At 42.0% G+C, this 13070-nt stretch overlaps 1 protein-coding gene across 1 annotated transcript in view; it reads left to right on the forward strand.

Annotated features, from left to right (window-relative positions):
• Window positions 1-13070, forward strand: part of LOC137267686 (plectin-like) — a 47668-nt gene that overhangs the window by 20618 nt on the left and 13980 nt on the right. The window contains exons 10-15 of the mRNA XM_067802153.1: window positions 828-1103; window positions 3215-3490; window positions 5602-5877; window positions 7979-8254; window positions 10366-10641; window positions 12753-13028. Coding sequence (XP_067658254.1) covers window positions 828-1103; window positions 3215-3490; window positions 5602-5877; window positions 7979-8254; window positions 10366-10641; window positions 12753-13028 — 1656 coding nt within the window. The remainder of the gene's footprint in view (window positions 1-827; window positions 1104-3214; window positions 3491-5601; window positions 5878-7978; window positions 8255-10365; window positions 10642-12752; window positions 13029-13070) is intronic.

Raw genomic sequence — 13070 nt, forward strand, 5'->3', positions numbered from 1 at the left:
GCATTTGCTTTTAATTCCATAAGGAGTGGTATGTTTTCATCATATGAAAGCTTGCAGTACCTATCTTTGCCCACTTCAATCAAGGTCTGTTACAATCGCAAGTCAGGGAACCATTCCACTGCACTACGAGACTTACAGTAACCTGATATTTACATGTATGTATTCTTCTTGCATTTTATAGATTTCACTCCATTCACTTTTTGTGTATGCTATATTTACTTTCAAGTCATTGGATGAGTCAGTGTAACCCAGCTTTTCATCCAGCAGAGAAACAGCCAAGGGGCGCCTGTCTGCCTTACTAATGCACAGTATGTGTCTGATAGCTAAGCAGGAAAACGTAAATAATAAAGAATGAATATATCCAGTGTCAAGGTGATAGTACATAACATGCTGGTAGTTCACAAATAAATGGTTAGGAAAAACTCAAAATGGAATTTCTTTTCTTTCTTTCTCAATTGAGAGTATTTCGATTCACTGTCTTCATTTCCTTCTCCATTTGTATAAAAGGCCTTGTGTGCTTGCAAAACGGTCATTCACATCGTCTATTCTATTGTGGATAGACGTATCCGTGAAGATGCAGCTCTATAAACTAGCACTCGTTGTGGCATTGGGTAAGTTTAACCTTTCATTATAGCTGTTTGGGTATTGAAAAACGCTGACTGAGAAGTTCACCCCTTCTTTCATTGCCTAGCATATGTTCTACAACAATGTGACTTAAAGAGCTAAGAAAGTGTTCTTAGCAGCACTTTAATGTTGAAAACGATACTTTGGGGATGTTGTTTACAAATGAGTAACAACTGATGTGTGCTTCTTCATTTCCTTTCCAGTGTTCACAGCCTTCTTTGGCTCTGCCTATGGTGGCCACGGAGGTGGTGGTGGTGGCAAAGGAGGTGGAGGGGGCCATGGAGGTGGCGGCAAAGGCGGTGGTGGCAAAGGAGGTGGCGGCAAGGGAGGCGGCGGCAAAGGAGGTGGTGGCCATGGAGGAGGTGGTGGAAAAGGAGGTGGTGGCCATGGAGGAGGTGGTGGAAAAGGAGGCGGTGGCAAAGGAGGTGGCGGCCATGGAGGAGGTGGAAAAGGCGGTGGTGGAGGTGGCGGCCACCATGGTTAAGCTCAACTGGCTCTGCACATTTCTGTCAAATGCTGGACATCTGGTGTCATCATGGTCATATGTTCATTGACTACACCATCCTATACAATGTCAGCTTTAAAAAATCTGGTCAAATAAACTCACACAAACAATGTCCTTTCCACTTTGTACTTACTTATTGCTTCCTTGCAAATTTAAAGAAGAAACATGTATGTCCTCCCTGATAAGAGACGTAAATAACAATCAGAAAGAAAGAGGCCCATATTCTGTTAATCAGAGACACAGACATACCAAGCGCATACCTTTTCATGCCAGTTTTAACATGCCAGTTTTAACATCGAATCCTCATATAGAAACGCAAGTCATCACTGCCAATGATTCACTTCTTGACTGCATTGTCGGAAAGTACAGGCATGGACTGTATCATTGTCCATTGGGGACATTAAGACGAGGCTCGAATGAAAGGGAGTGAAACCAGGTACATCAGTTCCAGCTTCACACATTCGGCATGCTGCCGCAAAACACATTCATAGTAACATGTGAACACATTTCACTTTCAGGCTTTTTCAAATGATTTGTCCTCATTGGGTACGTGAAGAAAAACAGAGCCTGTCCCCTCAACTACATTTGCCTCAATATCAAATGAACTGATTACTGTACACAATAGTCTCCAAAGATGTCAGGTCTAGGTCTACATTCTTCATGCCCACGTGTAGGCCTTTCTGTGCCTTCGAAAGCCTGAAAGTTTAGAGAAATATATCATCATTAAGGTAGCAGCATACCATGACTAACACCATTTACTTCACATCTGTCCATAGCCGTTACATGACTGTCAGTGCCTTAATTACATTCTTCAACTATCTGCTAGGCACAATAGTATGCCATTTAGAGCTCATTCTTAAATACAATCACATTCAGTTTACTCTTTACTCATTGAAATGAGGATAGCATGCCACGTCTTGGTTTTCTAACACTAGCATATACTAGTCTTGATCCACGATATCAGTCATGTGGAGAGAGCTCATAGAGATCAATTGAACATTCAGACTACAAGCGTTGAACTGATTGTTCTGCTTTCCCTTAAATGTTTGGAGCAATATGATGTATATGTGTGACATGTAGATGACTATTTGACCTGCTTTCAGCCTCTCCGTACTTCTACCCCTACACTCTTAATATAAATCTAAACTTCCTATGTTTAAAAGGATGTTGGATCATACCTGTGTCCATTATTCAATAGATCGTACTAAAGGTTTATGTTTGGTGCCACTAGCAACAACTTTGGCCATGGAGACATGTAGCATTTGCTTTTAATTCCATAAGGAGTGGTATGTTTTCATCATATGAAAGCTTGCAGTACCTATCTTTGCCTACTTCAATCAAGGTCTGTTACAATCGCAAGTCAGGAAACCATTCCACTGCACTACGAGACTTACAGTAACCTGATATTTACATGTATGTATTCTTCTTGCATTTTATAGATTTCACTCCATTCACTTTTTGTGTATGCTATATTTACTTTCAAGTCATTGGATGAGTCAGTGTAACCCAGCTTTTCATCCAGCAGAGAAACAGCCAAGGGGCGCCTGTCTGCCTTACTAATGCACAGTATGTGTCTGATAGCTAAGCAGGAAAACGTAAATAATAAAGAATGAATATATCCAGTGTCAAGGTGATAGTACATAACATGCTGGTAGTTCACAAATAAATGGTTAGGAAAAACTCAAAATGGAATTTCTTTTCTTTCTTTCTCAATTGAGAGTATTTCGATTCACTGTCTTCATTTCCTTCTCCATTTGTATAAAAGGCCTTGTGTGCTTGCAAAACGGTCATTCACATCGTCTATTCTATTGTGGATAGACGTATCCGTGAAGATGCAGCTCTATAAACTAGCACTCGTTGTGGCATTGGGTAAGTTTAACCTTTCATTATAGCTGTTTGGGTATTGAAAAACGCTGACTGAGAAGTTCACCCCTTCTTTCATTGCCTAGCATATGTTCTACAACAATGTGACTTAAAGAGCTAAGAAAGTGTTCTTAGCAGCACTTTAATGTTGAAAACGATACTTTGGGGATGTTGTTTACAAATGAGTAACAACTGATGTGTGCTTCTTCATTTCCTTTCCAGTGTTCACAGCCTTCTTTGGCTCTGCCTATGGTGGCCACGGAGGTGGTGGTGGTGGCAAAGGAGGTGGAGGGGGCCATGGAGGTGGCGGCAAAGGCGGTGGTGGCAAAGGAGGTGGCGGCAAGGGAGGCGGCGGCAAAGGAGGTGGTGGCCATGGAGGAGGTGGTGGAAAAGGAGGTGGTGGCCATGGAGGAGGTGGTGGAAAAGGAGGCGGTGGCAAAGGAGGTGGCGGCCATGGAGGAGGTGGAAAAGGCGGTGGTGGAGGTGGCGGCCACCATGGTTAAGCTCAACTGGCTCTGCACATTTCTGTCAAATGCTGGACATCTGGTGTCATCATGGTCATATGTTCATTGACTACACCATCCTATACAATGTCAGCTTTAAAAAATCTGGTCAAATAAACTCACACAAACAATGTCCTTTCCACTTTGTACTTACTTATTGCTTCCTTGCAAATTTCAAGAAGAAACATGTATGTCCTCCCTGATAAGAGACGTACATAACAATCAGAAAGAAAGAGGCCCATATTCTGTTAATCAGAGACACAGACATACCAAGCGCATACCTTTTCATGCCAGTTTTAACATGCCAGTTTTAACATCGAATCCTCATATAGAAACGCAAGTCATCACTGCCAATGATTCACTTCTTGACTGCATTGTCGGAAAGTACAGACATGGACTGTATCATTGTCCATTGGGGACATTAAGACGAGGCTCGAATGAAAGGGAGTGAAACCAGGTACATCAGTTCCAGCTTCACACATTCGGCATGCTGCCGCAAAACACATTCATAGTAACATGTGAACACATTTCACTTTCAGGCTTTTTCAAATGATTTGTCCTCATTGGGTACGTGAAGAAAAACAGAGCCTGTCCCCTCAACTACATTTGCCTCAATATCAAATCAACTGATTACTGTACACAATAGTCTCCAAAGATGTCAGGTCTAGGTCTACATTCTTCATGCCCACGTGTAGGCCTTTCTGTGCCTTCGAAAGCCTGAAAGTTTAGAGAAATACATCATCATTAAGGTAGCAGCATACCATGACTAAAACCATTTACTTCACATCTGTCCATAGCCGTTACATGACTGTCAGTGCCTTAATTACATTCTTCAACTATCTGCTAGGCACAATGGTATGCCATTTAGAGCTCATTCTTAAATACAATCACATTCGGTTTACTCTTTACTCATTGAAATGAGGATAGCATGCCACGTCTTGGTTTTCTAACACTAGCATATACTAGTCTTGATCCACGATATCAGTCATGTGGAGAGAGCTCATAGAGATCAATTGAACATTCAGACTACAAGCGTTGAACTGATTGTTCTGCTTTCCCTTAAATGTTTGGAGCAATATGATGTATATGTGTGACATGTAGATGACTATTTGACCTGCTTTCAGCCTCTCCGTACTTCTACCCCTACACTCTTAATATAAATCTAAACTTCCTATGTTTAAAAGGATGTTGGATCATACCTGTGTCCATTATTCAATAGATCGTACTAAAGGTTTATGTTTGGTGCCACTAGCAACAACTTTGGCCATGGAGACATGTAGCATTTGCTTTTAATTCCATAAGGAGTGGTATGTTTTCATCATATGAAAGCTTGCAGTACCTATCTTTGCCCACTTCAATCAAGGTCTGTTACAATCGCAAGTCAGGGAACCATTCCACTGCACTACGAGACTTACAGTAACCTGATATTTACATGTATGTATTCTTCTTGCATTTTATAGATTTCACTCCATTCACTTTTTGTGTATGCTATATTTACTTTCAAGTCATTGGATGAGTCAGTGTAACCCAGCTTTTCATCCAGCAGAGAAACAGCCAAGGGGCGCCTGTCTGCCTTACTAATGCACAGTATGTGTCTGATAGCTAAGCAGGAAAACGTAAATAATAAAGAATGAATATATCCAGTGTCAAGGTGATAGTACATAACATGCTGGTAGTTCACAAATAAATGGTTAGGAAAAACTCAAAATGGAATTTCTTTTCTTTCTTTCTCAATTGAGAGTATTTCGATTCACTGTCTTCATTTCCTTCTCCATTTGTATAAAAGGCCTTGTGTGCTTGCAAAACGGTCATTCACATCGTCTATTCTATTGTGGATAGACGTATCCGTGAAGATGCAGCTCTATAAACTAGCACTCGTTGTGGCATTGGGTAAGTTTAACCTTTCATTATAGCTGTTTGGGTATTGAAAAACGCTGACTGAGAAGTTCACCCCTTCTTTCATTGCCTAGCATATGTTCTACAACAATGTGACTTAAAGAGCTAAGAAAGTGTTCCTAGCAGCACTTTAATGTTGAAAACGATACTTTGGGGATGTTGTTTACAAATGAGTAACAACTGATGTGTGCTTCTTCATTTCCTTTCCAGTGTTCACAGCCTTCTTTGGCTCTGCCTATGGTGGCCACGGAAGTGGTGGTGGTGGCAAAGGAGGTGGAGGGGGCCATGGAGGTGGCGGCAAAGGCGGTGGTGGCAAAGGAGGTGGCGGCAAGGGAGGCGGCGGCAAAGGAGGTGGTGGCCATGGAGGAGGTGGTGGAAAAGGAGGTGGTGGCCATGGAGGAGGTGGTGGAAAAGGAGGCGGTGGCAAAGGAGGTGGCGGCCATGGAGGAGGTGGAAAAGGCGGTGGTGGAGGTGGCGGCCACCATGGTTAAGCTCAACTGGCTCTGCACATTTCTGTCAAATGCTGGACATCTGGTGTCATCATGGTCATATGTTCATTGACTACACCATCCTATACAATGTCAGCTTTAAAAAATCTGGTCAAATAAACTCACACAAACAATGTCCTTTCCACTTTGTACTTACTTATTGCTTCCTTGCAAATTTCAAGAAGAAACATGTATGTCCTCCCTGATAAGAGACGTACATAACAATCAGAAAGAAAGAGGCCCATATTCTGTTAATCAGAGACACAGACATACCAAGCGCATACCTTTTCATGCCAGTTTTAACATGCCAGTTTTAACATCGAATCCTCATATAGAAACGCAAGTCATCACTGCCAATGATTCACTTCTTGACTGCATTGTCGGAAAGTACAGGCATGGACTGTATCATTGTCCATTGGGGACATTAAGACGAGGCTCGAATGAAAGGGAGTGAAACCAGGTACATCAGTTCCAGCTTCACACATTCGGCATGCTGCCGCAAAACACATTCATAGTAACATGTGAACACATTTCACTTTCAGGCTTTTTCAAATGATTTGTCCTCATTGGCTACGTGAAGAAAAACAGAGCCTGTCCCCTCAACTACATTTGCCTCAATATCAAATCAACTGAATACTGTACACAATAGTCTCCAAAGATGTCAGGTCTAGGTCTACATTCTTCATGCCCACGTGTAGGCCTTTCTGTGCCTTCGAAAGCCTGAAAGTTTAGAGAAATACATCATCATTAAGGTAGCAGCATACCATGACTAAAACCATTTACTTCACATCTGTCCATAGCCGTTACATGACTGTCAGTGCCTTAATTACATTCTTCAACTATCTGCTAGGCACAATAGTATGCCATTTAGAGCTCATTCTTAAATACAATCACATTCAGTTTACTCTTTACTCATTGAAATGAGGATAGCATGCCACGTCTTGGTTTTCTAACACTAGCATATACTAGTCTTGATCCACGATATCAGTCATGTGGAGAGAGTTCATAGAGATCAATTGAACATTCAGACTACAAGCGTTGAACTGATTGTTCTGCTTTCCCTTAAATGTTTGGAGCAATATGATGTATATGTGTGACATGTAGATGACTATTTGACCTGCTTTCAGCCTCTCCGTACTTCTACCCCTACACTCTTAATATAAATCTAAACTTCCTATGTTTAAAAGGATGTTGGATCATACCTGTGTCCATTATTCAATAGATCGTACTAAAGGTTTATGTTTGGTGCCACTAGCAACAACTTTGGCCATGGAGACATGTAGCATTTGCTTTTAATTCCATAAGGAGTGGTATGTTTTCATCATATGAAAGCTTGCAGTACCTATCTTTGCCCACTTCAATCAAGGTCTGTTACAATCGCAAGTCAGGGAACCATTCCACTGCACTACGAGACTTACAGTAACCTGATATTTACATGTATGTATTCTTCTTGCATTTTATAGCTTTCACTCCATTCACTTTTTGTGTATGCTATATTTACTTTCAAGTCATTGGATGAGTCAGTGTAACCCAGCTTTTCATCCAGCAGAGAAACAGCCAAGGGGCGCCTGTCTGCCTTACTAATGCACAGTATGTGTCTGATAGCTAAGCAGGAAAACGTAAATAATAAAGAATGAATATATCCAGTGTCAAGGTGATAGTACATAACATGCTGGTAGTTCACAAATAAATGGTTAGGAAAAACTCAAAATGGAATTTCTTTTCTTTCTTTCTTATTTCGATTCACTGTCTTCATTTCCTTCTCCATTTGTATAAAAGGCCTTGTGTGCTTGCAAAACGGTCATTCACATCGTCTATTCTATTGTGGATAGACGTATCCGTGAAGATGCAGCTCTATAAACTAGCACTCGTTGTGGCATTGGGTAAGTTTAACCTTTCATTATAGCTGTTTGGGTATTGAAAAACGCTGACTGAGAAGTTCACCCCTTCTTTCATTGCCTAGCATATGTTCTACAACAATGTGACTTAAAGAGCTAAGAAAGTGTTCCTAGCAGCACTTTAATGTTGAAAACGATACTTTGGGGATGTTGTTTACAAATGAGTAACAACTGATGTGTGCTTCTTCATTTCCTTTCCAGTGTTCACAGCCTTCTTTGGCTCTGCCTATGGTGGCCACGGAGGTGGTGGTGGTGGCAAAGGAGGTGGAGGGGGCCATGGAGGTGGCGGCAAAGGCGGTGGTGGCAAAGGAGGTGGCGGCAAGGGAGGCGGCGGCAAAGGAGGCGGTGGCCATGGAGGAGGTGGTGGAAAAGGAGGTGGTGGCCATGGAGGAGGTGGTGGAAAAGGAGGCGGTGGCAAAGGAGGTGGCGGCCATGGAGGAGGTGGAAAAGGCGGTGGTGGAGGTGGCGGCCACCATGGTTAAGCTCAACTGGCTCTGCACATTTCTGTCAAATGCTGGACATCTGGTGTCATCATGGTCATATGTTCATTGACTACACCATCCTATACAATGTCAGCTTTAAAAAATCTGGTCAAATAAACTCACACAAACAATGTCCTTTCCACTTTGTACTTACTTATTGCTTCCTTGCAAATTTCAAGAAGAAACATGTATGTCCTCCCTGATAAGAGACGTACATAACAATCAGAAAGAAAGAGGCCCATATTCTGTTAATCAGAGACACAGACATACCAAGCGCATACCTTTTCATGCCAGTTTTAACATGCCAGTTTTAACATCGAATCCTCATATAGAAACGCAAGTCATCACTGCCAATGATTCACTTCTTGACTGCATTGTCGGAAAGTACAGGCATGGACTGTATCATTGTCCATTGGGGACATTAAGACGAGGCTCGAATGAAAGGGAGTGAAACCAGGTACATCAGTTCCAGCTTCACACATTCGGCATGCTGCCGCAAAACACATTCATAGTAACATGTGAACACATTTCACTTTCAGGCTTTTTCAAATGATTTGTCCTCATTGGCTACGTGAAGAAAAACAGAGCCTGTCCCCTCAACTACATTTGCCTCAATATCAAATCAACTGATTACTGTACACAATAGTCTCCAAAGATGTCAGGTCTAGGTCTACATTCTTCATGCCCACGTGTAGGCCTTTCTGTGCCTTCGAAAGCCTGAAAGTTTAGAGAAATACATCATCATTAAGGTAGCAGCATACCATGACTAAAACCATTTACTTCACATCTGTCCATAGCCGTTACATGACTGTCAGTGCCTTAATTACATTCTTCAACTATCTGCTAGGCACAATAGTATGCCATTTAGAGCTCATTCTTAAATACAATCACATTCAGTTTACTCTTTACTCATTGAAATGAGGATAGCATGCCACGTCTTGGTTTTCTAACACTAGCATATACTAGTCTTGATCCACGATATCAGCCATGTGGAGAGAGCTCATAGAGATCAATTGAACATTCAGACTACAAGCGTTGAACTGATTGTTCTGCTTTCCCTTAAATGTTTGGAGCAATATGATGTATATGTGTGACATGTAGATGACTATTTGACCTGCTTTCAGCCTCTCCGTACTTCTACCCCTACACTCTTAATATAAATCTAAACTTCCTATGTTTAAAAGGATGTTGGATCATACCTGTGTCCATTATTCAATAGATCGTACTAAAGGTTTATGTTTGGTGCCACTAGCAACAACTTTGGCCATGGAGACATGTAGCATTTGCTTTTAATTCCATAAGGAGTGGTATGTTTTCATCATATGAAAGCTTGCAGTACCTATCTTTGCCCACTTCAATCAAGGTCTGTTACAATCGCAAGTCAGGGAACCATTCCACTGCACTACGAGACTTACAGTAACCTGATATTTACATGTATGTATTCTTCTTGCATTTTATAGATTTCACTCCATTCACTTTTTGTGTATGCTATATTTACTTTCAAGTCATTGGATGAGTCAGTGTAACCCAGCTTTTCATCCAGCAGAGAAACAGCCAAGGGCCGCCTGTCTGCCTTACTAATGCACAGTATGTGTCTGATAGCTAAGCAGGAAAACGTAAATAATAAAGAATGAATATATCCAGTGTCAAGGTGATAGTACATAACATGCTGGTAGTTCACAAATAAATGGTTAGGAAAAACTCAAAATGGAATTTCTTTTCTTTCTTTCTCAATTGAGAGTATTTCGATTCACTGTCTTCATTTCCTTCTCCATTTGTATAAAAGGCCTTGTGTGCTTGCAAAACGGTCATTCACATCGTCTATTCTATTGTGGATAGACGTATCCGTGAAGATGCAGCTCTATAAACTAGCACTCGTTGTGGCATTGGGTAAGTTTAACCTTTCATTATAGCTGTTTGGGTATTGAAAAACGCTGACTGAGAAGTTCACCCCTTCTTTCATTGCCTAGCATATGTTCTACAACAATGTGACTTAAAGAGCTAAGAAAGTGTTCTTAGCAGCACTTTAATGTTGAAAACGATACTTTGGGGATGTTGTTTACAAATGAGTAACAACTGATGTGTGCTTCTTCATTTCCTTTCCAGTGTTCACAGCCTTCTTTGGCTCTGCCTATGGTGGCCACGGAGGTGGTGGTGGTGGCAAAGGAGGTGGAGGGGGCCATGGAGGTGGCGGCAAAGGCGGTGGTGGCAAAGGAGGTGGCGGCAAGGGAGGCGGCGGCAAAGGAGGTGGTGGCCATGGAGGAGGTGGTGGAAAAGGAGGTGGTGGCCATGGAGGAGGTGGTGGAAAAGGAGGCGGTGGCAAAGGAGGTGGCGGCCATGGAGGAGGTGGAAAAGGCGGTGGTGGAGGTGGCGGCCACCATGGTTAAGCTCAACTGGCTCTGCACATTTCTGTCAAATGCTGGACATCTGGTGTCATCATGGTCATATGTTCATTGACTACACCATCCTATACAATGTCAGCTTTAAAAAATCTGGTCAAATAAACTCACACAAACAATGTCCTTTCCACTTTGTACTTACTTATTGCTTCCTTGCAAATTTCAAGAAGAAACATGTATGTCCTCCCTGATAAGAGACGTACATAACAATCAGAAAGAAAGAGGCCCATATTCTGTTAATCAGAGACACAGACATACCAAGCGCATACCTTTTCATGCCAGTTTTAACATGCCAGTTTTAACATCGAATCTTCATATAGAAACGCAAGTCATCACTGCCAATGATTCACTTCTTGACTGCATTGTCGGAAAGTACAGGCATGGACTGTATCATTGTCCATTGGGGACATTAAGACGAGGCTCGAATGAAAGGGAGTGAAACCAGGTACATCAGTTCCAGCTTCACACATTCGGCATGCTGCCGCAAAACACATTCATAGTAACATGTGAACACATTTCACTTTCAGGCTTTTTCAAATGATTTGTCCTCATTGGGTACGTGAAGAAAAACAGAGCCTGTCCCCTCAACTACATTTGCCTCAATATCAAATCAACTGATTACTGTACACAATAGTCTCCAAAGATGTCAGGTCTAGGTCTACATTCTTCATGCCCACGTGTAGGCCTTTCTGTGCCTTCGAAAGCCTGAAAGTTTAGAGAAATACATCATCATTAAGGTAGCAGCATACCATGACTAACACCATTTACTTCACATCTGTCCATAGCCGTTACATGACTGTCAGTGCCTTAATTACATTCTTCAACTATCTGCTAGGCACAATAGTATGCCATTTAGAGCTCATTCTTAAATACAATCACATTCAGTTTACTCTTTACTCATTGAAATGAGGATAGCATGCCACGTCTTGGTTTTCTAACACTAGCATATACTAGTCTTGATCCACGATATCAGTCATGTGGAGAGAGCTCATAGAGATCAATTGAACATTCAAACTACAAGCGTTGAACTGATTGTTCTGCTTTCCCTTAAATGTTTGGAGCAATATGATGTATATGTGTGACATGTAGATGACTATTTGACCTGCTTTCAGCCTCTCCGTACTTCTACCCCTACACTCTTAATATAAATCTAAACTTCCTATGTTTAAAAGGATGTTGGATCATACCTGTGTCCATTATTCAATAGATCGTACTAAAGGTTTATGTTTGGTGCCACTAGCAACAACTTTGGCCATGGAGACATGTAGCATTTGCTTTTAATTCCATAAGGAGTGGTATGTTTTCATCATATGAAAGCTTGCAGTACCTATCTTTGCCCACTTCAATCAAGGTCTGTTACAATCGCAAGTCAGGGAACCATTCCACTGCACTACGAGACTTACAGTAACCTGATATTTACATGTATGTATTCTTCTTGCATTTTATAGATTTCACTCCATTCACTTTTTGTGTATGCTATATTTACTTTCAAGTCATTGGATGAGTCAGTGCAACCCAGCTTTTCATCCAGCAGAGAAACAGCCAAGGGGCGCCTGTCTGCCTTACTAATGCACAGTATGTGTCTGATAGCTAAGCAGGAAAACGTAAATAATAAAGAATGAATATATCCAGTGTCAAGGTGATAGTACATAACATGCTGGTAGTTCACAAATAAATGGTTAGGAAAAACTCAAAATGGAATTTCTTTTCTTTCTTTCTCAATTGAGAGTATTTCGATTCACTGTCTTCATTTCCTTCTCCATTTGTATAAAAGGCCTTGTGTGCTTGCAAAACGGTCATTCACATCGTCTATTCTATTGTGGATAGACGTATCCGTGAAGATGCAGCTCTATAAACTAGCACTCGTTGTGGCATTGGGTAAGTTTAACCTTTCATTATAGCTGTTTGGGTATTGAAAATCGCTGACTGAGAAGTTCACCCCTTCTTTCATTGCCTAGCTTATGTTCTACAACAATGTGACTTAAAGAGCTAAGAAAGTCTTCTTAGCAGCACTTTAATGTTGAAAACGATACTTTGGGGATGTTGTTTACAAATGAGTAACAACTGATGTGTGCTTCTTCATTTCCTTTCCAGTGTTCACAGCCTTCTTTGGCTCTGCCTATGGTGACCACGGAGGTGGTGGTGGTGGCAAAGGAGGTGGAGGGGGCCATGGAGGTGGCGGCAAAGGCGGTGGTGGCAAAGGAGGTGGCGGCAAGGGAGGCGGCGGCAAAGGAGGTGGTGGCCATGGAGGAGGTGGTGGAAAAGGAGGTGGTGGCCATGGAGGAGGTGGTGGAAAAGGAGGCGGTGGCAAAGGAGGTGGCGGCCATGGAGGAGGTGGAAAAGGCGGTGGTGGAGGTGGCGGCCACCATGGTTAAGCTCAACTGGCTCTGCACATTTCTGTCAAATGCTGGA

The sequence above is a fragment of the Haliotis asinina genome, chromosome 16 (assembly GCF_037392515.1).
Source record: "Haliotis asinina isolate JCU_RB_2024 chromosome 16, JCU_Hal_asi_v2, whole genome shotgun sequence".
Classification (NCBI taxonomy): Eukaryota; Metazoa; Mollusca; class Gastropoda; order Lepetellida; family Haliotidae; genus Haliotis; species Haliotis asinina.